Source organism: Sus scrofa, chromosome 13 (assembly GCF_000003025.6).
Source record: "Sus scrofa isolate TJ Tabasco breed Duroc chromosome 13, Sscrofa11.1, whole genome shotgun sequence".
Lineage (NCBI taxonomy): Eukaryota > Metazoa > Chordata > Mammalia > Artiodactyla > Suidae > Sus > Sus scrofa.
Genome location: NC_010455.5, coordinates 203,321,650 through 203,345,426, shown reverse-complemented (window position 1 = coordinate 203,345,426; position 23,777 = coordinate 203,321,650). Strand labels below are relative to the sequence as shown.

The following is a 23,777-nucleotide window of genomic DNA, read 5'->3' as shown; positions in this document are numbered from 1 at the left end:
AAATACATGGGAAAGAGAGAGCAGATGTGCCCAAATGCAGCGCTATGCGATTATGCCAGGGGAACTGTGAAGCTGTCCTGTGCTCTCCCTGGAGCCAAAGCAAAAGAGAAAACAAGCTGTACATCCCTTTTTTTTTTTTAGGGCTGCACCTGCCCTTAGTTTCCAGGTTGAATCGGAGCTGCAGCTGCAGGCCTATGCCACAGCCATGGCAACATCAGATCCGAGCCACATCTGAGCCCTCACCACAGCTCATGGCAACAGTGGATCCTTAGCCTACTGAGCGAGGCCCAGGGATCGAACCCATGTCCTCATGGATACTAGTCAGATTCATTTTCCGCTGTGTTACAACAGGAGCTCCAAGTTTTATGTTCTTTTCATTGTAGGGAACACGGGTCTCAGAGTTCAAGGGAAGCAAAGCTCTCTTAGCCTTTGGTCAGTCAGATTCATTTTATTTTTTTAATCTTTTTATTCCTTTTGTATTTATTTATTTTACAATCAGCATATATTACTCTTTGGCAACAACCATGGCATGCACAAGTGCCTGGCCCAGGAATCAAACTGTGGCCATAGCAGTGACCTAAGCCACTGCAGTGACACACCAGATACTGTGTGACCTGTATTGTCACACTGAAACTCCTCATTTTATTTCTGAGTCACACATTTTTAAATATAATTCCTATCATAGTACCTTAGAATACTTTTCGAGGCAGAAATTAAATAAAAATCTAATCCAATGTAATTAAAGAAATAACTACCTGAAATCATGTTATCAGAATATATCAAAGTTTTTAGTAAGAACCCACTCACATATGCCAGTGCTTATCCTGTAAATACCCCACCTGAAAAGAGCACCTGTAGGTGCTCATGCTACTCAGCTAACCTGAGGATGGACCCTGGTAAAGACACAGCCTTAGTGAAATACACAGTCATTGAAAGATTCAAACAGAAATATCCTAAAACCCCTGCTACGTAATCTAGTGGAAAGAACACTGGACTAAGAATCGAAAAATCTGTTCTCGACCCCGGCTTTCCCACAAAATTGCCATTACGTGGGGCAAGTCACTGAAATTTTCAGGCTCTCTGTTTTCTACCTGGTGAGCAAGGTGGTGGTTTCAAACTCGATCGCTGGTTTTCCAACACTTTGGTCTCAGTACATTTTATACTCCTAAAACCACTGAGGATGCCAAAGACCTTTGGTTTATGTGGGTTCTATCAAGTCTCACATTTGAAATTGAATTACATATTTGCTTATTTTTAAATATTTATTTTAAAACAGCATTAAGAACCCTTACCTGCTAATATGGATAAACACAGTTTTATGAAAAAAAATCTATATTTTAAGCTAAAATACATGAGGAGAAAGACATTGTTTTCTATTTATGCAAATCTCTTTAACATCAGGCTAGATTCTCATATCTGCTTCTGTGGCAGTCTGTTGCTTTCTCTGGGGTATTTAAAGAAAATCCGACTTCTTTATATGGAGGTACAGTTGGAAAGGTGAAGAGGCTTTTCAGATAATCATGGATATTCTTTGATACGAGACCAGCACTCAACAGGTAGTGGTTTCTTAATGGTGAGTAAACCGTATAAAGGAACTTTCATTCTGTATCATTAGAATCCATGGCTCCATCTGGTACTTTGAATGAATGGATCTTTAACACTTGCATGATTTTGTATCTTTAACACTTGCATGATTTTGTATCACTTGGAAAACACTGTCACACTGAGTTATATAGTGGGAAACTCCCTGTACGCTGGTGATAAGGAGTGAACTATGGTAACTGATGTAATGAAACTAACATCTTGGTATCACTATGGAAACAGTCAGACCTCAGGGCACCAGGAAGAATCTAGGGACCCCTGGGAGTTTCCAGACTAGACTGGGCTGGATCAACTCTGAAAGCTCTTCTTCCTCTGAAATTTCAGATTTCCAATTACTCCTTTCGTGAACAGAGTCTTGGAATAAGTAAAGCACCTTAGCTAATTCAAGGATTACTGCAAATGCAACAATGAGAGGGGAACAGATTCACAGACTCATCCCTTAAGGCTAAAGGTTTGTACTTTTTTTTTTTTTTTAGGGCCATACGGAGGTTCCCAAGCTAGGGATCAAATCAGAGCTGTAGCTGCCAGCCTATACCACAGCCCCAGCAACATGGGATCTGAAGCTTGTCTGTGGCCTACACCACGGCTCATGGCAACACTGGATCCTTAACTCACTGAGCAAGGCCAGGGATCAAACCTGCATCCTTATGGATACTAGTCAAATTCGTTTCTGCTGAGCCACTACGGGAACTATGGGAACTCCTCCTGAACCTATTCTTTTTTACTCATTAATTGTTTCATTGATGCAGAGGTTTGAGAAGACAGAAACTGGGAGAGATGGATTGCTTCAGTTAGTAACAAATAAATTGAACTCAAGTCTCACTGGCCCTCAAAACACAAGAGGTCTAGAGTTGGGTGAGTGATTAATTGGTGGATTGGGCAATAAATGGACAAATGCAGCAATCTGAAGCATTTCCTTTTCAGTATCTGTGATTCACCCTTTTCCATGGGCTTTCACAAAGGTCATCCAGTGGCATGACAGATACTTTACACAGGGTGATGGCTAGAACATTCACATAGACTTCGGATGACTCAACCCGGAGTTATGTAAGTTCTCTTTATTTTTTCTTACTGATACAGGGGAGGGGGAAAAAACAATCTTTGGAAAATTCACTTTCTAAAACTAGATGTTTCCTCCTTTTTCATGATTCTTTTCCCTTGAAGAGACCCTGTTGCCCAGAGAACTTTGGTTCCTCTAAGAGCAAAGTGCCATCAGACCAGAACGACCAGGGTAAATGGATGGAGCTCGGTCCCAATCTACGGGTTCCTTCCACGTGACCTTGGGGAAGGCTCTAACTTCCCCAGATGAGTGTTCGTCCATCCATTTTTTTTTCTTTTTTTTTTTATTACTCAAATGAATTTATCACATCTGTAGTTGTCGTCCATCCATGTTAAAACCAAAAGCTACAGTAATTATTAATGTGTGAAAATGCATGTTAGGGATATTCAGACAACTTTACAGGTGCATGGCTTTGGGAGAGTTGCTATAAAACCTCATGGATTTGTGACTCTGATATGCCATAAGTGTAACAATAATGCCATGCCTCTGACCCTGTTTCCTTGATCATGGGATGCCCTTCTCTGGCTTCCTCACTCTGCCTGTCATCTCCAGACCTCCAAGGCACATATCATGTGGCACCTGCTCCGTGGACTCATCCTTCAAAGCCTTTCCAAGTGTCTCATCTCTCTTCCCAGTTTGAACCTGAGTTGTCTCCTTCTCATTGCCCTTGCATTATCCACTCTTCCTATGAGGTTCTTCAGGGAATAAGAACCTTATTGGGTGCCTTATTCCATTCATCCTTAAGTCCCCCTCAAACACCTAACTCAATGGCATGCTCCTATTGGGAACATAATAAAAAAATAGCCAATGACTGTATTAAGATTGCTTTGGACCAGTTGCTGTTCTAAAGGCTTAATACAGACCTACTCGTTTGGTCCCATAACTGCTCCATGATGAGGAAACTATTGCTCCAGGTCATTAGTTACATGCCCAAGGTCACACAGTTAACCAGTGATAAAGCTGGAACTTGAACCTATCAGGCTTCCATGACTCTATGGTTAACCACTAGTCCACCCTGGACCCCTAGCTTCAGGTGCAATAAATTGAAAATAACAAGTCCTCAAACCACCCTCAGTCATTTGGAGTCCTCAAACCACCCTCAGTCATTTTTTTTTTAATCCAATCTTCCCAAAAAACTGTGATGTGGGCAGAGGAGCCTTATATCCACTTTAAAGATGAAGAAATTGAGCCATTTCAGGAGTCACCAAGGTAGGGAATTGATGAAAACAGAGCCAGAACTCATATCTTTTCTTCCTTGTCCTGTGTTCTTTCCTTTATATCACCAAGTGATTATAACAATTTGATTGTGCAAATTGGGCTAATCATCCAGGTAACCTCACAAAATCACTTATTTAGAGACTATACTTGTGCCCCTCATTAGACCACACAAAATTAGACACATCAAAGTAAAGATACAACAATTTGGCTAATTTAAAAAAAAAAAAGCAAGTGGAAATAGGTAGATATGTATCTCCTCCAAACGTTATTAAATTCAATTTGACAGCAGTATGAATAGAGACCAAATCATTGGAAATTTCTCCTAGGCAAGAAAATAAATAGACATAAGAAAAACTTTCAAAGAAACAATGTGATCTGTTATAAGCAACTCTGCCATAGAAATCAGGAACTCCAAAAGCTCTAATCCATCTATAAACAGCAAAGAATTACATTATTAAGGACTGTAAAGTGATTAACTTTAATAAAAATGTTCTGAACCCTCAGACGCTTTCATTTTTTCACTATATAGCATAATCTTCAGCACCTCAAAATTACCTTTCATCCCACAACTGCCCTATGATGAAAATGAACAAATGATACAAGGAAAAATAAATTATCCATTATTACTCACTTTGTTTATTTTCTCTAAAAGACTTGGGTTTAGCAAACACACACCTTTGGTTATAAGCATCACTGGGGACAGAAAGGGGTTAAAGATGAGGGAAATCCAGCTGGAAAGAGGAGAAAGTTAGGGCATGATTCAAAGCCGATAAATGATGGCAGGCAAAGAAATAGAGTTAGGTCCATGAAAAACTCGAGAAAGGACAATGAATCCCAGAATTCCAGGATGTACTTCCAGAAAATCTATTACTGCAAAAATGGGTCAGATGGAAAAGTGATTGAACACTGTCTTTCATAGTCCTAATAAGAGAAAAAGAAAAGGAGGCGTCCCAGTCGTGGCACAGTGGAAATGAATCCTACTAGGAACCATGAGCTTGTGGGTTCCATCCCAACCTTGCTCAGTGGATTAAGGATCTGGCATTGCCATGAGCTGTGGTGTGGGCTGCAGATGCAGCATGGATCCCACGTTGCTGGGGCTGTGGTGTAGGCCAGCAGCTATAGCTCTGATTGGACCCCTGGCTTGAGAGCCTCCACATGCCAAGAGCGGGGCCCGAAAAAAGAAAAAAAAAAAAAAAAAAAGGGAAGATGGAAGGGTAGAGCGAGAGAAGCAGGAAGAAAAGAAGTAAAGGAGTCAGTGAGGAAGGGAGGACAGAAATAAACACACAACAAAATAGTAAACAGTAGTCAGTTCAGAGTAATTCTAAGCATCTTACCAACGGAAGGGGGGCCCACATGTAAAAGAAGGGCGGAAAGGCGGGAGGAGGAAGGGAGGGAGACAGTAAATAAACAAAACGTCCCTCAGTTCAGAGTAACTCCAAGCACTGCACCAGCTGAAGGTCAGCCTGTATGTCCCCACATATGACACGAACCTCCCTTCCAGCCCCCTGACGTTTAACCCAGCAGACGCCAAACGCCATCCATCAAAGCCACCTGCGTACACACCTTGGACGGAAAGGAAAGCGGATCCATCCCGGTCACTGTTCTGGAGGCTGCATTTGACCTGCCCGGCATCACTGAGCTGCACGTCATGGATGATCATCTCAGAGATGAAGTTACCGCCCTCTTCATAACTTGCAGACGTGAATCGGTCGTTGGTGATGATGGGCTCGGTGGGCGTGACGCTCAGAACCACCGTGCCTTTCAGAGCCCACATGATGAGCTTCCAGCCCTGGGAGATGGTGCAGTTGAAGCGAGCCTCCGAGCCCTTCACCACCGTGACGTTCCTGGGACCCTCTAAGATTTCATTGCCGGATCCACAAGCTAAAAGACAACCAATTTTTCAAGGTGCTGAGGACATGACTCGCCAGAGGTCAACTGTGCAATGTAACCCTTCTGGGTACCAGTTGGGACCCTGGGTGCCCTCCAAAGGCTCAGCCTCGGGGTCCTGATGATCACAACCCCAGGTCTCGGGTAGATCAGGAGCTTCCGATGGACAGGAAGCCACGCCCACCCCTCCTCCCCAAGCCCCTCCCCTCACTTCACAGTCCTCGGAACTGCCCACGGGATTGGGAGTGGAGGAAGCGGCGGCCCTCTTTCACCTCTGGAGGAATGTTCCTGAAGTACCTGACCCCAACCTGTCCCAAGAAGCCACCACGATAGCCCAGCTCGGTTACTCCAGGCAAGGTTTTCAGCCTCGCTATTCAATGAGACTTTTCCTCCCAGTGAAGTGGGAAGGACCTTTGACTTCCACCACCGAGATCCCACAGTTCAGAGGGGAAAGTGGAAAGTAGCTTCTCTTCACATGGACGGTGGGGCCCCCAGCTTGCCCCGACCAAGGTCCACTACCCTTAGGATGGAATGCCACGCCCCTCTTACCAAGGACTGGAAGGAAGAGACAGTGGGGAGATAGAGAGAGGGAGGACGCTACACAGGAGGATGCAGGAGAGGGTCCCTTAGTGAGAACGCTGGAGGATGCACTTGGAGCCGCGTGGAGCATCTCACCACATCCAGGGTTGGGTTTAAAGCGCCAGCAGGTGGGCAGGTGGCTCGAAAGCAAAAGACTGGACTGGGGAGTGAGTCCTGCCTCACGGGGCCAGTTATCACCCTCCTGGGTGCCCACTGCCCTCAGCTGCAGAACAGGGGCACTAGCACTGATGCCAAGCAGGACGCTGCGGAGCCTTCCTGGGGACAGACCCTCCCCTGCCCCACATCCCCTGCCTCTTGTTTCTAGAAAAGCTCTCACCTCCTAGGCCTGCCCTGCGTTCCAAAGAGCAAATTTAATCAGAGGAGTGAAAAAACGCAGAACCCAAGGAAGACAGTCAAACAAGACAAAATAATAACAGTTTAGCCACAAAACAAAGTCAAGGAAACTTAGGTCCTTCCTGGAGGCTATAAATAACATCCTGAGCCATGTGCTTGGCTTTTTTTGCAGATACCAAACCCCCACCAAGTGGAAGGCGTTAACCACATGCTGACCTCAAGCCCAGAGACCCCAGATGGGCTGGAACCAGAAGGCTGATGGTGTCGACTCCCAATGACCTCACCACCCGCCAATCAGAAGACAGTGCATGAGCTGACCGTGAACCCCATGCCTCTCCCTCACACTGCCTTTTAAATCCCTTCCCTGAAAGGCACCAGGGAATTTGGGTCTTCTGAGTATTAGCTATCTGTGCTCCCTGTTTGGCCCCCTGAATAAATACTGCACTTTCCTTCATACCACCTGGTGTCAGTAGACTGGCCTGGCTACACACTGGGTGAAGGGACCCAAGTTGAGTTGGGTGAAAGTACAGAGCAACTTTTTTTAAGAACCACAGACTTCGGAGTTCCTGTTGTGGCTCAGTGGGTGACGAACCTGACTAGTGTCCATGGGGATATAGGTTCGATCCCTGGCCTCATTCAGTAGGTTAAGAATCCGGCATTGCCATGAGCTGTGGTATAGGTTGAAGATTCGGCTCAGATCCCTCATTGCTGTGGCTGTGGTGCAGGCCAGGAGCTGCAGCTCTGATGTGACCCCTAGCCTGGGAGCTTCCATATGCTGCTGGTACAGCCCTAAAAATCAGGGGCAAAAAACAAAAACAAACAAAAAAACAACCACAGACTTTGAAAACAAATATATGGCTACCAAAGGGGACAGGTGTGGGTGGAGGGACTGGTACAGGCACAGGGGTTTGGACAGGGGGGTTGGGACGGGTACATGCACCCTGAGGTCTATGGAATGATTGGCCAACAGGGATCTACCGCACAGCACAGGGAATTCTACCCAGGCTTCTGTGATCATCTATGTGGGAAAAGAATCTGAAAGAGAATGGATGTGTGGACATGTATAGTTGAATCACGCTGTGGTGCAGCAGAAATATCGCAATATTGTAAATCAATCAGACTTCAATAAAACTTTAAAAATCAAAAAATAAAATAAAGATCCAAATGAGACCATCCCTGTAAAGCTCTTAACATGGCCCCAAGCGCTCAGGAAACAGTCACGGTTCTGTGACTTGCAGGACAAGCCAAGAAAATCATAAATGAAAATAAAATGCTATTCACCGCGTTCCACCTGTTGCTCACCAGACACACTCTGACACCGGTTTTAACTGGAACGGCAACTTCCGGCTGGCCTTCCACACTGCAGGCACCAAAACCTCTCCAGCTCCTGGGAAGTCAGGCGGAACCACTCAAGACGGAGCGTGTTCTGCTCCTGAAGAACTCAGGGAAGCGTTGGGCTATTTAGGCCTGGTTTCCTTATCTCCCCGGAAGAGCCACTGGGTGGCCAGTGTCTTCCTAGACTTTCCCGTGTTTGTGATGATAAGTCAAAGTAGAATTTGCATAGCACTAGGTAGCCTTCAAGATCTCTGATTCTCATCTTTCACCACTTATGGGTAATGCTGAGGAACAAAAGGACCCCCCCCCCACCAACATCCAGGACCTGTGATCACAGGGGTGGTGCTGAGACAGAGCATGGGACCTGGCCCCGCTGAACTGTCTCTCTTTCCTGCTCTTTCCTCTCTGAGCTCACTCAGAGTTTGTAGCAAAAAGACCCCACCCCCTTGGTTTCTTCTCGACCACACCTGCACCATCAGTAAGATTGCAACACGTTGCTATTACCTTCGGGAGCCGCGAGATCTCTGGGGACCCGCCCGACAGCCCCCATCCACATGGGCTGCCCCCACATAAACGCAGCCTCGCTTTCGCTCCAATCAAGGTCAAGTGCCAGGCAGGTTCTAAAAGAATCTCGTACGGCCCTAAGGGGAGTTAGGCAAGGGAGGAACCTCCCTGTCAGATGCTCATTGTCCTATCAGTACTCACCTGAGTACCCAGAATGCACTGCGGGGATGCGCACCCCTGCAAGGCCAGGCCAGTGGGACAGAAGGGGCTGCACAGACGGCCCCCTGAAGCCAGTGGGACAGTCAAGAAGAGCCCTGAAGTTTCCAAAGAGGCAGAACTGAGGGAGGGCAGAACAAACTGGGGCTCATCCTAAATATATGATCACTGCTCTTTGCTGTGCCTCTGGGCAAGAGAGAAAGAGAGGAAGCATGACCCTAAATAAGGACTCACAGTGGGCAACCTCCCTGACCCCTGGGCATGGCTCTTTGATCCAAGGATCCCTTTGATCCAGGATTTTTTAAAAAAGGGAAAAAGCCTGAGGAAGGGTAGTCAGAAATGACTCCCCAGGGAGGCCACAGCCGCTGTGCCAGCTTGGCTCTCCTTCAAACCCTGGACAGCATCTTCAGAAGAAAGACAGGAGCTACTGTTGTGGCTCAGCCGGTTAAGAATCCGACTAGTATCTACAAGGATGCTGGTTCGATCCCTGGTCCCTCTTAGTGGGTTAAGGATCCAGTGTTGCCACAAGCTGTGATGTGGGTTGCAGATGCGGCTCAGGGCTGGCATTGCTGTGGCTGTGGTGTAGGCCAGCAGCTGCAGTTCCAATTGGACCCCTAGCCTGGGAACCTCCATATGCCATGGGTGCAGCCCTCCCCTGCACACACACACACACACAAAAAGGACACAAGAACACCCTACACCCCAAGGATGTGTTCTCCTATCCACTGTGATAACAACATCCTGCCCCACTCCTGACTGGGGTGCATGGGAGCAGAATGAGGAGAGCCTGAGGGGCAGGGGCTAGGACTGCTGGGGCCACGAGACTGGGCACACCCCACCAGCAACTCAGCCCAGGCCCCTCCAACCAGGAGAGCAAAGCACCAGAAACCCTGGTTCTGCCACTGCCCAGTGCCGGATGGGTCTTTCACTTCAGAACACCGCTCACTCCTGGCCAGCCCTTAAGGACTCTGTGGGCTACACGTGGAACCAAAAATGCACACAGGTACCCATAGACCTTACTGTGCAGTTGGGGAGGTGGGAGGGAGGGAGGAAGGGGCCTGGGCCACATGGAAAGTCTTCCAATTTGAACTTGGCCTTTCTTTCTTTCTTTTTTTTCTTTTTAGGGCTGCACATGCAGCATATGGTTCCCAGGCTAGGGGTCCAACTGGAGCTGCAGCTGCCGCCTATGCCACCGCCACAGCAATGCCAGATCCAAGCTAGATCTGTGACCTATGCTGAAGCTAGCGGCAATGCTGGATCTTTAACCCACTGATCGAGGCCGGGGATTGAACCCACAACCTCTTGGATACTAGTAGGGTTTGTTACGGTTGAGCCACAGTAGGAACTCCTGAACTTGGCCCTTCTTCTTCTTCTTCTTTTTTTTTTTTTTTTTTTTTTTTTTCTTTTTAGGGCCACATCTGCAGCATATGGAAGCTCCCAGGCTTAGGGTCTGATCAGAGCTGCAACTGCAGGCTCACACCACAACCAAGGCAATGCCAGATCCTTGACCCACTGAGCAGGGCCAGGGATCAAACCCACAACCTCTTGGATACTAGTCGGATTTGTTACCATTGAGCCAAAACTGGAACTCCTGAACTTGGCCTTCTGATGAAACAGGAGGCACTAAATCTTAAAACTAACCTCCCCTGACATTGCTGCCTGCGATCTTTGCCAGAACAACAACTGGGAACTGGCCTCCAGCTTTGCCTTATGACTCAGCGGCTGTATTTCTGGTAACGTGAGGCCCTGGAATCTCGCAGCTCCCTCCCTGTATCCTATCAGCTGTGGGTATGTAACCTGCCCTACACAGAATAAATATGTGAAAACTGTAAACAAGACCTTTCATCACACAGTCCCCACCTCAACACAAAAGACTCCTTTCCTCTTTGTTCTCTGTTCACGTGGTGGAGCAAAGGCCCACGTCAAGGGCAGAGTCCTGGGAACGTTCAGTGTCCCCCCAGCCACCCCCGGCCACCAGCTACAGTGACCACCCAACACTGGGTCCTCACTTGGAGAAGCTGGTCCACTGGCAAGATTCTTACTCCAGCATCTTCAATTCCAAGTCCAAGGCTTCAGCCCCGCCCCCTCGCCCTCCTTCCGCCCCAAAGACCCTCCTCCATCAGCATCTCTGTGTAAAGGTCTGGTCGCCACCCAGGGTTGAGAAGCTTCTCTTCTACCCACTGTGTCCTTACATCTGCAAAACTAAAATCGCTCACAGTCACAGGTGGACCAGCTGCCTGGCTCCTCCACAGACTCGTCCTAAGCATGAGTACCATTTTTCTGCAATGGCTTTTCCTCCGCTCCCTAAAGTAGCAGCTGGGTGTCTCCCTGGCTGGCATCGGGGGCCCAGAGGGTCTGTCCCAACCCACCCACCTCCTCCTCCTCCTCCACTTGCCTCCTGTCCGGCTTCCCTCCTGCACCTGTGGGCCCTTTGCTGGCTCCCATCCCCTCGTTCATGTGGGAAATGAAGAGAAAAGCAGACAATTAAAAGCAGAAGAGGGAGTGCCCCCGGGGTCTTGTGGTTAGGATTCGGTGTTTTCACCGCTGTGGCCCCAGTTCAGTTCCGGGTCTGAGAATACTGCATACCACAGCTGGAAAAAAAAGAAAGAAAGAAAGAAAAAGAAAAGAAAAAAGAGGAAGGGAAATAAAGCAGAGGGCGGGAGTTCCTGTCGTGGCCCAGTGGTAATGAACCTGACTAGCATCCAAGAGGACACAGGTTCGGTCCCCGGGCCCACTCAATGCATTCAGGATCTGGCGTGGCTGTGGCTGTGGTGTAGACCAGCACCTGCAGCTCCAATTCAACCCCTAGCCTGGGAACTTCCATATGCCTCGGGCGGGGCCCTGAAAAAGTGGGGGCAGTAGAAGGGGTAGAAGGGAAGTGCCCAGCTGGGGCACCTCCAAAGGAGAAAATGAGGGTCAAAAAGACATCAGGGATTGGGGCCGTCAGAAGGAATCTGAGAAATGAAGCAGGGCAGTTCCCCGGTAGAGCCGCAGTGGGAACTCCTGGTGGTGGCAATATTGATTTTTATTGATTAGACTGACTTTTCTATCAACCAAGACCTGTTTCCCCCACGAGGCTCTAATTCCTTTGTTAGCAGAGACTATGCCTGGTTTGGCACATCCAGTGCCTGCAACTCAATGGCGCCTAAGAAGCCCTTAGTGAATATGCTGACAAGAAACACATATGTGTATAATAAAAGCAAAGAAATATGGTCTGGGTAGAGGCCCAACTGCCTCTGAAGAAGGCAGTGGGTCAGGCTGGGGGTGGGAGTGAGAAGGAAAAAGATCAGGCCTGGGAAGGGTAAAGTAAGAACTTTTTTGTCTATGATGTTTTCTTTAGAAAAAAATCTTAAAACGCTTAAGTTTCAAAATGAACATCTGTTAATTCTAGAAGGGGAGGACCTACGTTTAATTTTTATCATTCTCCGTAAGTTACTACTATTTACGTTTTCCCCCAATTATTAAAAATAATAATAATAAGCAAAGAAAAAGGCTGGCTTTGGAGTCAAAAATCTGAGTGTGGACCAAGCACCATCATCCCTTTTGGAGAGACTGCTGGCTACTATTTTTTAAAATTCTAAGTCTTGATTTGTTGTCCTTAAAAAATGCTACCAATCACGGTTTCCCACAGAGGGTTAGCGTGCGATGTGAGGTCTATATGTGTAGCCCTGAAACACGAGAAACACTCACTAGCTGGTAGTTACCTGGATCGGGGCACAGCCACGCAAACCCCCTATGTGCAGAGTGTGAGCTCCTAGGTCTCCGAGAAACATTTCCGACCAATGAGAAACAATTTCAACGAACAGAAAGTGAGTTCAATGACATTTACAAAGAAAAGCCCTTTTCCCTTGAAAGGACAATTCGAGTCACAAATCATTCATCAGTACGTGTCCTACAATGACCCTGTGACATTTCTATAACGCAGAGGAAAAAAAAGGGTTGCACCCATGTGCGTTTTCTGATACCTTCTAAAAACTTCGTTTTAGATAAAGCATCTAAAGTGGATAATGCAATGTTGAACACCGAAACTGCAGACTGTAATATCTGCAATTACTGTGAATAAATTTGGCCTCAACTTTTAGGAAAAAAAAAAAAAGAATAAGAAGCCCTCAGTGAAGTCACTGAGGAAACAAATAGTTTGGTAGGGTCCTGTATGACCCGTCATGCTGAGGACGAGGTGCAGAGGAAGGGGTGGCAGGTGTGTGTGGGGGGTTGCCCTCAGCTGTTCAAAGCCAAGTCTACAAATGGAGGGGCTTCCATCCAGCGCTTTCCAAGAGGAAGCATCCCGGGGGTTCCGACTTTTGCGCTGGACCCCACCCCCACAGGTGCTTGCAGGGGGCTCCAGAATGAGCCCATAATTCTCCCCCGTCCTGGAAGAGCCATCTCCAAGCATCAACCCAAGCCATCCCTGCCTTCGAAACGGTAAAGGGAAGGAGCTCCTGTTGTGGCTCAGTGGGTTAAGAACCCGGCTAGTATCCATAAGGACACGGGTTCGATCTCTGGCCTCGCTCAGTGGGTTAAGGGTCTGGCATTGCTGTGGCTGTGGCTTAGGTTGCACAGGCAGCTCCAATTTGACGTGCAGCCTGGGAACTTCCATGTGTTGCAGGCGCTGCCCTAAAAAAGTTAAAAAAATAAAAAGATAAGACAAAAGACTCAGAAAACCTGTAGACCATCCGTTGTCTGCTAAGCTGCCAGAAGAAACTTTGCCACCGAGATGGCCACGTTGGAGCCGGATCCCTACCACACGTGCTAGGCCTGGCTTGCTGACCCCAAGAGCCCCTGCGATCCACCCAAGCAGGGTCAGTGTTCTCCCCTCCACCCCTCAAGCAAATGCGTGTCAAGCACCTACTTAATGCTCACGCCACGTGCTAAGAGGCAGGGGCTTCCACACACCTCTGCCCCCAAGCACACAGGAGCATCCCAGCCTGGTCCCCTCGGCTTAAGGTGTAAACACACCCAGAGCTAAAATGTATAAAACAGTCCTGACTGCACATAACACACCCTGGTAGTTGCTGTACTATTTTATTCACTGATATCATGAATAGAGGTTTTTTTCTTTGGGTTTTTTTTTGGGGGGGTTGGCTGAACCCGAGCCTCAGCAGCAATGGGAGCCAATGCCGCAACAACACCAGATCCTTAACCCTCTGGGCCATAGGAAGAACTTGGGGGTGGGGGGGGGTGTCGTTTAGTTTTGTTTTTGTCCATGGCATACAGCCACTTGATGGGGGATCTCGGTTCCCAGACCAGGGGTTGTATCCGGGCCACTGTGATGAAAGCGCCAAATCCTAACCACTAGACCACCAGGGAACTCCTTGATAGAGTTTTTTTCTTTTTTCCTTTCCTTTTTTTTTTTTTTTTTTTCAGAGCTGCATCCATGACATGTGGAGGTTCCCAGGCTAGAGGTCAAATCAGAGCTGTAGCTGCCAGCCTACATCACAGCCACAGCAGCACAGGTCTGTGACCTACACCACAGCTCACGGTAATGCCAGATCCTTAACCCACTGAATGAGGCCAGGGATCGAACCTGTGTCTTCATGGATGCTGGTCAGATTCATTTTTGCCAAGCCACGATGGCAACTCCTTCCCAACAGAGTTGTTTCTTTTTTTTTAATTATCTTTCCATCAGAAGTAGAGTGCATAGCTGTATAAAGTGCAAAGCAAGCAGCACCTAGCAATGCAGCAAGAAGTCAGAACAATGGTCACTTTGGGCAGGGGCGGGGGGGAGCTGAATGAAGCACCTGTGAAGTGCCCTTGGGCTCCCTGGTGACACACAAAGGTGCTCCGTGTAAAACTTCATCAACCTGTCCTTTTATAACGTGTGTATTTTCTGCGCGGGTGTTATGCATCAATACAATGCATTAAAACCCCTGGGGTAAGGCCACCTTCAGGCATTTAAAACCTCCTAGGAAAACACATCCATGAAGCAATGAAATCAAGACAAGATATAGTCGAAAGAAAGCTGGGGTATAAGCTCTCGTTACCTGATGACCCCCGGGGTTGGCATGCTCCATCTCCCCGTCTCCTGCAACTCTGATCTGAGACCCTGGCCTGGGACACCTGGAGTCCATTTCCACCGAGACTCTGGGAACCTTCCGGGACGAAGAGGAGCTGTGGGGACAAATGGGAGGTCTCACAGGCAACAGGTCCCTCGCTCTGTCAGTAATGGGAACTGGGATATCACCCGGAAAACTGCAAGCTCAGGAAGGCTTCAGGGAGGAGGTGACGCCGGCGTCACGTCTTCCCTGAAGACCAGATAGAAACGGAAGAGAAAGGTGCCAAAGCAGCCTCCGGGATCAAGGACCGGGATGGAGGAGGACAGGTGGGGTCAGGAGCTCCTGCAGGACCCTTCCGGAGTGGACCCCACAAGGAGGCAGGGTCGGGGGTGGGAAGAGGGCTCAGCATCTTCTGTCAGCCACACACCCCGGTGGCCTCCTCCGAGTCCCTTCACCCACTGCAGCTGGGATGCCCAGGAACTTTCCACCAAGCCCCGAGGTCCCTACCTGCCAGCCCAGCCAGAACGACCAGCGCAGCCAGCACGCCTCGGCAGCTGCCCTCCATCTCGCATAGTCTTCCTCACCTGGGAAAGCAAAGCAGGCAGGTCAGTCTGTCCCTACGCAAAGGGGACCCTCCCAGCTTGTGTCCCTGGACAGATGAGTCGGTGCCTCTCAGCCTGGCCACCGCACCCGCCCCATCTGGGGACTTGACAGGAAAGCAGATTCTCATTCCCACCCCAGACCTGCTGGGTCAGGAAAGCTAAACAGTGTAGCGATCCAGGCTCCTGCTCATATTCGAGACTCGCTCTGAAATCATCCCCCTCCCAAGCCCGTGTACAAATCATGAGAAGCCCATGCTGTACCATGACCGTGGATCTGCTGACCAAGATAGGCTTCCTGAGACCTATTTTTATCACGATGCTTTAATTAGGGAGAAAAAAAATCCTTCTCACAAATTTATATTATCACAAGGGAGAAACAGACGACCAGATGACGACATTAGGAGGTGGAGAGAGGCGTGGAGGCAAAGAAGAGGAGTGATTGTGTGTGTGTGTGTGTGTGTGTGTGTGTGTGTGTGTGTCTGTGTGTGGGTGTGGGTGCGGGGGGTGGGCCGGCAAATGCTTCCAACAGGAGAGAAAGGCTCCTGAGAAGGTGCAAAGGAACAGGCAAAGACATGAGGTGACGGCCAGCTGGGTGTGTGCGGAAGAGCTTCAGAAGCAGCACAGCACATGCAAAGGCCCTGGGGTGGGACGGTGTCTGGGACTGCAGAGAGGGCTCTGGGGCTGGGGCAGAATGAAGGGGGAGAGGAAGGAGAGAGGTCAGGGTGGACCAAGTAGGGCTTTCCTGGCCCCTTGGCAGGACATGGGGATGCTCTCAGATAAAGCTCTCAGTCCTTCCCTCCAGGCTCTTCATTCTTTGATAGCCTTCTTGCCCACTCTCCATTCTTACTTTTTTTTTTTTTGGTCAAGCCTGCATCATATGGAAGTTTCCCAGGCCCAAACCTCCACCCAAGCTGCTGCAGGGACAATGCTGGATCCTTAACCTGCTACGACACAAGAGAACTCCCCCGTATTTGTTTGTTTGTTGTTTGCTTGTTTGTTTCTTAGGGCTGCATGTGCAGCATATAGAAGTTCCTAGGCCAAGGGTCTAATTGGAGCTGCAGCTGCTGGCCTACGCCACAGCCACAACAACTCGGGATCCTAGCCGCATCTGTGACCCACACCACAGCTCACAGCAACACCAGATTCCTTAACCCACTAAACAAGGCCAGGGATCAAACCCACATCCTCATGGATGTTAGTTGGCTTTGTAACTCATCGAGCCACAACAGGGACTCCTCCCTGGAGTTTTTATTTTTATATTTTCCTTCTTGGGGCAGGCCTATCCAAGGCAATCACTAGCCCTGGAGCACTTAAGTGACATCACCTGCTGAACGTATCTGGAACGGACTCCAGCAGCACTGGCTCCTCGGCCTCAGAGGAGGGTATTTTTATCTCAAGCATCCTTGGCTCTCGACCGGACCTGGGGGCAGTCTTCCCTTGGGCTTTGGCATCCACGTGGATTTCACAGCCCTGCTGGCCGGATCCACCCCACGCCTCCAAAGCGGAAGGCAGCAGGTCCCATCCCCCTCGGGAATCTGCTGGTGAGCTGACACACCCACCCTGAGCTCTGTCTCCTGCAGACCCCACTGCAACGCACAAGCAGAAATACAAGAACTGAAATAGACACAGGTACCAACCGCAACATCTCTAGCTGCAGGAGGCACTGAAAGAAAGAGTCTGATGTCTTTTCTAATGTCTTCGGAAAGCAAAATTCAGCCTGTGTAGTAAACCACAACCGCTCACGTGTATAATCTAAGGGTCGCAGGATCCGGGCTGCCAGACCTTCCCACCGCTCAGCCCAGCCCCTTGCAAAGCCTCGAAAACAGACCCAGCAAATCCCTCCAATTCTGCCTCAACACCAAGCTGTACAGTAGCTCAGCACAAACTGAACTGAAATCACAGCCTTCCCAGACCGACTCGAGACCCCCAACAGCCAAGTGCCAAATAAATCATTTACTCATTTTCAAGGTTCGACGGACACAAGCAGACCAGCCAGTGATGCTACGAGTCATCTAGAATGCCTGGCCCTAGCAGAGGAGGGAGGAGGAATCGAGCAGCCAAGCTATAAAAGCCCCACGTTCTACCAAAAGCAATAAACGTGAAGGCTGGACCCCGCTTTATTGAAACTGCAGCAAGAACTTTAGATCCACTCGGAAATACTTCTTGTCACCGATAACCAAGGTCAGACGGGCTGCAGACACAGAATGGGTCACTCAGCTCACTTATTCTCTGTCTGATGGGGGAGTCCACTTCTAAGAGCCCATCGGAACCCCAAGAGCTACGGGAACCCAGACACGGATCTGTGAGGGTTTGGAATTTGAAGGGCATGGACAGGAAGGAAAGGCCATCAAGTTGTTTGCAGGCTGTCACTGAACTCAGGTAAGTCCCTTTCGTCAGAGCAGAGCCTCTGCCAGCTAATTCCAAGTTCCTACCTCTGTAGAGCAGTTTGAGACTTAACTGCTCATTCACCTCCTTACAGAAGACCTGAATCACCTACTTTTCATTGAAAAACTGCAAAGTTTTAAAAAAGTCTTTAATCTTATTCATCTGCATCAAAGAGACAGGATTTAAATGCCAATCCCAGAGTTCCCGTCGTGGCTCAGCGGTATTATGAACCCGACTAGTATCCATGAGGACGCGGGTTTGATCCCTGGCCTCACTCGGTGGGCTAAGGATCCAGCGTTGCCGTGAGCTGTGGTGTAGGTCACAGACTCGGCTCAGATCCCGCATTGCTGTGGCTGTGGTGTAGGCCTGTGGCTGCAGTTCTGATTCAGCCTCTAGCTTGGGAACCTCCAGATGCCACAAGTGCGGCCCTAAAAAGCAAAAAAAGAAAACAAGAAAAGAAACCCTCAGGAGACCTGTCGGGCCCACCAAGCTCGTCTGCTCAGGAAGAAACCTGCTGAACATGACCTGCTTATCTAACCCTAAACACACACACACACACACTCGCACACGCGCGCACGCACACACACACAGACCCCTCGGGTCTGGGTTCTCAGAAATAGCCTGATATCATGAAATCCGAAGGAGGCAGACATCCTGTTTTGGGCATCAGTGTGAAGCCTAAATCCGAAAAGAACAAGGACAGGTGGGAACAAGCTGCAGTAAAATCCACACAAGGGCCTCTCCGAAAACCTCTGTGTGGACATGAAAAGCCCCCCAGGACGCCAGTTCTGGGCACCCCCACATTCAGAGGTGCCTCGGCTCCCCAGGCAGCCTCAGGAAGCTTTAGACCTTCCAGGATGTGGAGCAGGCTCCTTCCCCCCGGGCCTCTCATTAGGGAAGGCCAAGTGGCATTTAAAGTCTGTCCAATGAGCAGCCAGAGTGCCGGGAATTTTCCAGTCTTTGAATCTGAACCCCCCAGCTCCAGCCTGGTCTCTCAAGGCATCCTGAAAACAGCTCCCTGTGAAGGCACGCTCTCGCCTGCTGAGAAACCAGCTCAAATTCCCAAACATTGAAAGAGTAGCCAGATCTTTTAATGTTTAACTCCATGGGGTTTGGGTAACAGAGCTGTGTTGGATCTTCCAGCACGTTCCCCGAGACCAGTGAGCTGCCCACACCGGCTCCCAGGAGGAGATCGGGCACCTGCAGGGGGTCAGCTGGCCACACACCAGGGCCCACAGAGCTGTCTCACCTCGGCGGGGGCCGGGGGTCCACCCCTCGGGGCCTCAGCGAAGGGTCTCCGTTCCCCCAAGGCCTCTCTCTTGCCTCTGTGCTCTCCCCACAGAAAGGCAGGAAGCAATCTGTCAGCCACTGGGAATCCAGACCGTGCTCACCTGTTACCAGGAAGTTGCTCACGTCACAGGGCCGGCTGTGCACAGCGAGGTGGCCTCCCTGCCTGGCACACTTTCCGTTAATCATCAGCCAGCTCTGGAGCCCAGCCCTGCTGACAGCGCCCCCCCACCACCACCTCAGGACCCAGGCTGCCCCTCCGCCCCATGTCCTGCCCCGAGCCTTTCTCAGGTCCCACAGAGCCAGGCTCTTACCCTCCTGCTCCAGCCGGGGGCCTGCAACCCCTTCCTGATCAGGGACGTGGCCATGGACGTGGCCGGCCACCGGCTGACCTTGCTCGCCGGGCTCCAGCACAGGCGCCGGGGCTGGCAGAGCCGGTTCCTTCTTCCAGCCAGGCTCCCACGCAGCCTCCAGAACAGGTTTTTTGTAAAAGAAAAAAAAAGTCCTCAGGGTGAAGTCCTCTGGAATGCAGCTTGAGAAGTCAAGTACATTTGCAGGGGAACAGCTAAGAGGTTTTCTGCAGGCTTCCAAGACCCCACGCCCAGCTCCTCGGAAGTCAAAAAGGAACTTGGCTTTATGGAGCTTTGACAATCCCTGGAAAATTCCCCAAATCCTAAAGCAGCATGGATGGAGCTGTCTGCTCTCTCACTGTCTGTTCTTTGTGGCTCTCTGGCTTGTCTCCCTCGTCACAGTCACATTCTAATCCTGTCCTGGGACTCAAGGTCAAGGGCGTCTGCACAGAACAGGTGCCCACGGAAGGTATGGATTCCTGTACTTGGGGTAAGACCCTGAGGCAAATAAACGGGGCTGGGGGGATGGGGGCAGAATGCTGTCTGCCGGTGGACGGGGATTAGAATATGCCACCCCAAAATAGGCCACTTGGGCAGAAAGATTATTTTTACACTGAAGGCACTGGAGATTCAACAGATAAAGTTAAAAAAAAAAAAAAAAAAGCCTTTAGAGCTTCCCTTTTCTGACTAAAAGCAGCAACTCCTGGGACATAAGGCTGCCAGCAGTTCCCCCCCCCCCAGCCCCCGTACACAAATAAGTCCCCTCTCCAGGGGGGTTGTTTGTTTATTTATTTATTATTGTCTTTTTAGGGCCCCACTGTGGCATATGCATCTTCCCAGACTAGAGGTCAAATCCGAGCTGCATCTGCGACCTATACCACAGCTCACGGCAACACCGGATCCTAACCCACTGAGTGAAGCCAGGGATTGAACCCACATCCTCATGGTTCCCAGTCAGGTTCATTACCACTGCACCACCTTGGGAACTCCTCCTGGAGAGTTTATGAAGAAGACAGACCATTCATAGCCGTATGGACAAATATTACAACTTTCTTAACTCCCATCTGCCCGAAAAGAAAACGGTTCTTCCCGTAAGATGCCTTTCCCCCACCCCTCCTTTTTCCCTCCTAAATTATCTATTTACATGGCTAATTTATCTCAAACCATTTAATGAGTCAGTTTCTTCCTTTCTTGGCTGCAGTGTGGACACAAAATAAACCTTTTTCTTTTTTTTCTTTTTCTTTTTTTTGTCTTTTTGCCATTTCTTGGGCCGCTGCCGCGGTATATGGAGGTTCCCAGGCTAGGGGTCTAATCGGAGCTGTAGCCACAGGCCTACGCCAGAGCCACAGCAACGCCAGATCCGAGCCGCATCTGCGACCTACACCACAGCTCATGGCCACACCGGATCCTTAACCCACTGAGCAAGGGCAGGAATCGAACGCACAACCTCATGGTTCCTAGTCGGATTCGTTAACCACTGCGCCATGACGGGAGCTCCAGAATAAACCTTTTTCTCCTGTTAATCTGTCTTTTTTCAGTTTAATGCACAGGCCCCCGTCAATAAAAAGGAAAGAGGGCATGGTCAGAAAAATGATGAGCAAGAAGAAACATGTGGGGGAGCTCCCGTCGTGACTCAGCCGAAATGAATCTGACTAGTAGCCATGAGGATGCAGGTACCATCCCTGGCCTTGATCAGTGGGTTAAGGATCTGGCATTGCTGTGAGCTATGGTATAGGTCGCAGACAAGGCTTGGATCCTGAGTCGCTGTGGCTGTGGTGTAGGCTGGCAGATGCAGCTCTGATTCGACCTGTAGCCTGGGAATCTCCATATGCCACAAATGTGGCCCTAAAAAGCAAACAAACAAACAAACAAAACAAAACAAAATTCCATATGCTTCGGATGTGGTCCTAAGAAAAAAAGATGTGGGGAGTCAATATACTGGTCAAATAACCTCACACATATACACAGGGTTGTGACACCTTATTTAGGAGCTGTGGCCCTGACACCACAATGAAACCAGAAAGATGATTCCACAGTCCGGGTTCTTGTTCACAGCAGTTGGAGAATGAACTCCGAGAACACACAGGCAGCAAGCAGGCAAAGTCTTTATTAGAGGAAAGCAGAGAGCTCCCAGGGCTGCTGGGGCGGGGGGAGAACCCCCCTTTTCTATTGTCCCATAGCGGGGTTTTCCTCCTAAAGTTGGGGGGGTACCAACATGAGGTCCAGAGAGATGTGGTTTTCTGCCATTGGCCTTGTGCAATTACCCGTATCAGTCCTTATCCAATAGGGTCCTAGGGGTGGACATGTCCCGTAAGTCTCATCGTTTCTTTGTCCTTTTCATCCCTTAAGCTGAGCCACAGGGGATTAGGGATTAATGTCCATCTGGGTGTAGGTCCACTCCCTACAGTAAACAAGGCCTGTGGGGATGTTACTCCCTGGAGCCCTTAAGCCACAAATGTTCATCCATGGCCACATCGAAGAACACATCCAAGCCCAGGCTCCACACTGACGACCTGAGTTACTATTCTGTCTCAATAGCATAATTCAAAATTCTAATAATTTCAGGTCAGGAGTTCCATTGTGGCTCAGTGGGTTAAGAACCCAGCTAGTATCCATGAGGATGTGGGTTTGATCCCTTTTGCCTTGCTCGGTGGGTGGAGGATCTGGTGTTGCCGGGGGCTGTGGTGTAGGTCACAGACATGGCTAGGATCCCGCATCACTGTGGCTGTGGTGTAGGCCAGGAGCTACGGCTCTGATTCAAACCCTAGCCTGGGAACCTCCATATGCCACAGGTGCAGCCCTAAAAGGGAAAAAAAAAAAAACAAAGAAGATCTTGAAAATAATTACACAGCATCCAGCTCCAGGAATAAAAATCAAAGGTCAGTATTGCTCGTTTTTGCCTTCATTTGCTTTTTTTTAAATTTTCTCAGCTTCAGTCCTTCCTAACATTTAGAATATCGGTCACCAGGAGCCATGAGGACTGGCCTTCAGAGCACAGTACCAACCCAGATCTCCAGCTCTACCCTCAGCCCCAGGTCCTGGGGAATACTGTTAGAGCCACTAGACGTTTTATTCTTTTTCTCTGTTAAGGGCCACACCCACGGCACATGGAGGTTCCCAGGCTAGGGGTCGAATCAGAGCTACAGCTGCCGGCCTACACCACAGACCCAGCAACGCCAGATCCGAGCCATGTCTGTGACCTACGCCCCAGCTCACAGCAATACTGGATCCTTAAGCCCTTGAGGGAGGCCAGGGATCAAACCTGCATCCTTGTGGATACCACTCAGATGCGTTTCTGCTGAGCCGCAATGGGAACTCCTAGACGTTTTTAAGATATAATAACAAAGAGTGTGCAGGGAAAGGGAAAAAACTTTACCCTCCTCAGTCTGTGGCTGGGGCCCTGGAAATGAAACTGACAAAGACAGACTAGCAAGAGAAAAACAAGAGACTAATGAGAATTTATTAACATGTGCAGCAAACAGACATGCGAAAGAAATTCAGCGCTGGGCATCTCAAAGGGGCAGTTAGGACTCAGGCTTCTCTAACATCTAAGAAGACAGTCAATTTGTAGAGAAAGGACAAGGAAAGAAGGTTAGGCTTTGGGGCGGCCGCTGCTGTGGGTAAAGCCTAAGGGAGGACAAGGGTTGTCCTGATAAGATTCGTTGTGTGGCTTCTGATAAGAGTCTCCAGTGATTCAGATCCCTTTGCCCTTCCTGGTACAGAGGAGGGGAGGGCAGAGAATTTGTTTGGTGTCTGCTGTTTCTCAATAATCTTCAGCTTCAAATGATCCTGATGCCAAAGTGGCATCTTTCAGGCTGGCGTGTTCTGATCCCCTACAGATGCCATAACAACTATTGCCAAAACTTGGCCTCTGTCCACTGGTGCTAAATAGAAATGCAGAGACAGAGCTTGGGGCAAAAGAGAAAAAAAAACTTTACTGCTTTGCCAGGCAAAGGAGACCACAGCAAGCTAATGCCCTAAAGACTGTGCCCTCCACTGGGAGACTAGGACGTGGTTTTATCGTTTCGGAGTAGAAAATAGGGCCACAGATCAGGGTCAAGGGTAGAGGCAAGCTTGCATTCTTCTTCAAAGAAGAATGGTGTTTAGTGGCCCCCGGACTGGTTCTGGTGTCCTCCTCTCTGGTTGTCATTTGTTGGGGGCTTCAGTTCTGCAGAAGCACTCAGAGGTCTCATTATGTGTATCGCTTGAGGGGGAACCAGGACTCTGCCCCAAGGCTGCCCTCTTGTCTCTTGACGGCTCCTCCCTGGTCTCTGCATCCCCTCCCTTCCTTGATGAGCAACCGTTGGAGCCTGCCCTTTGGGACTCAGAGAAGCTCATGGACGCTGAAGCATATTCCTAAAAGCAAGAAATGGGGGACCCAGAAAGGCTTGGGTCCAGGAGCCCT

General features: G+C 49.3%; 1 protein-coding gene across 8 annotated transcripts in view; it reads right to left on the bottom strand.

Annotated features, from left to right (window-relative positions):
• Nucleotides 1-20,042, bottom strand: part of IGSF5 (immunoglobulin superfamily member 5) — a 46,977-nt gene extending 26,935 nt beyond the window's left edge. For 4 of the 8 annotated variants that reach the window (XM_021070993.1, XM_021070996.1, XM_021070997.1 and 1 more), the window contains exons 1-5: nucleotides 19,337-19,428; nucleotides 18,985-19,126; nucleotides 15,256-15,332; nucleotides 14,737-14,844; nucleotides 5,444-5,761 (exon numbers count right to left, since the gene is read on the bottom strand). In XM_021070993.1, the coding sequence (XP_020926652.1) occupies nucleotides 5,444-5,761; nucleotides 14,737-14,844; nucleotides 15,256-15,313 (484 nt within the window). In that variant the 5' untranslated portion in view covers nucleotides 15,314-15,332; nucleotides 18,985-19,126; nucleotides 19,337-19,428. Of the gene's footprint in view, nucleotides 1-5,443; nucleotides 5,762-14,736; nucleotides 14,864-15,255; nucleotides 15,333-18,984; nucleotides 19,127-19,336 lie in introns of all 8 variants that reach the window. The other 4 variants (XM_021070998.1, XM_021070994.1, XM_005657159.3 and 1 more) reach the window with 4 other exon arrangements.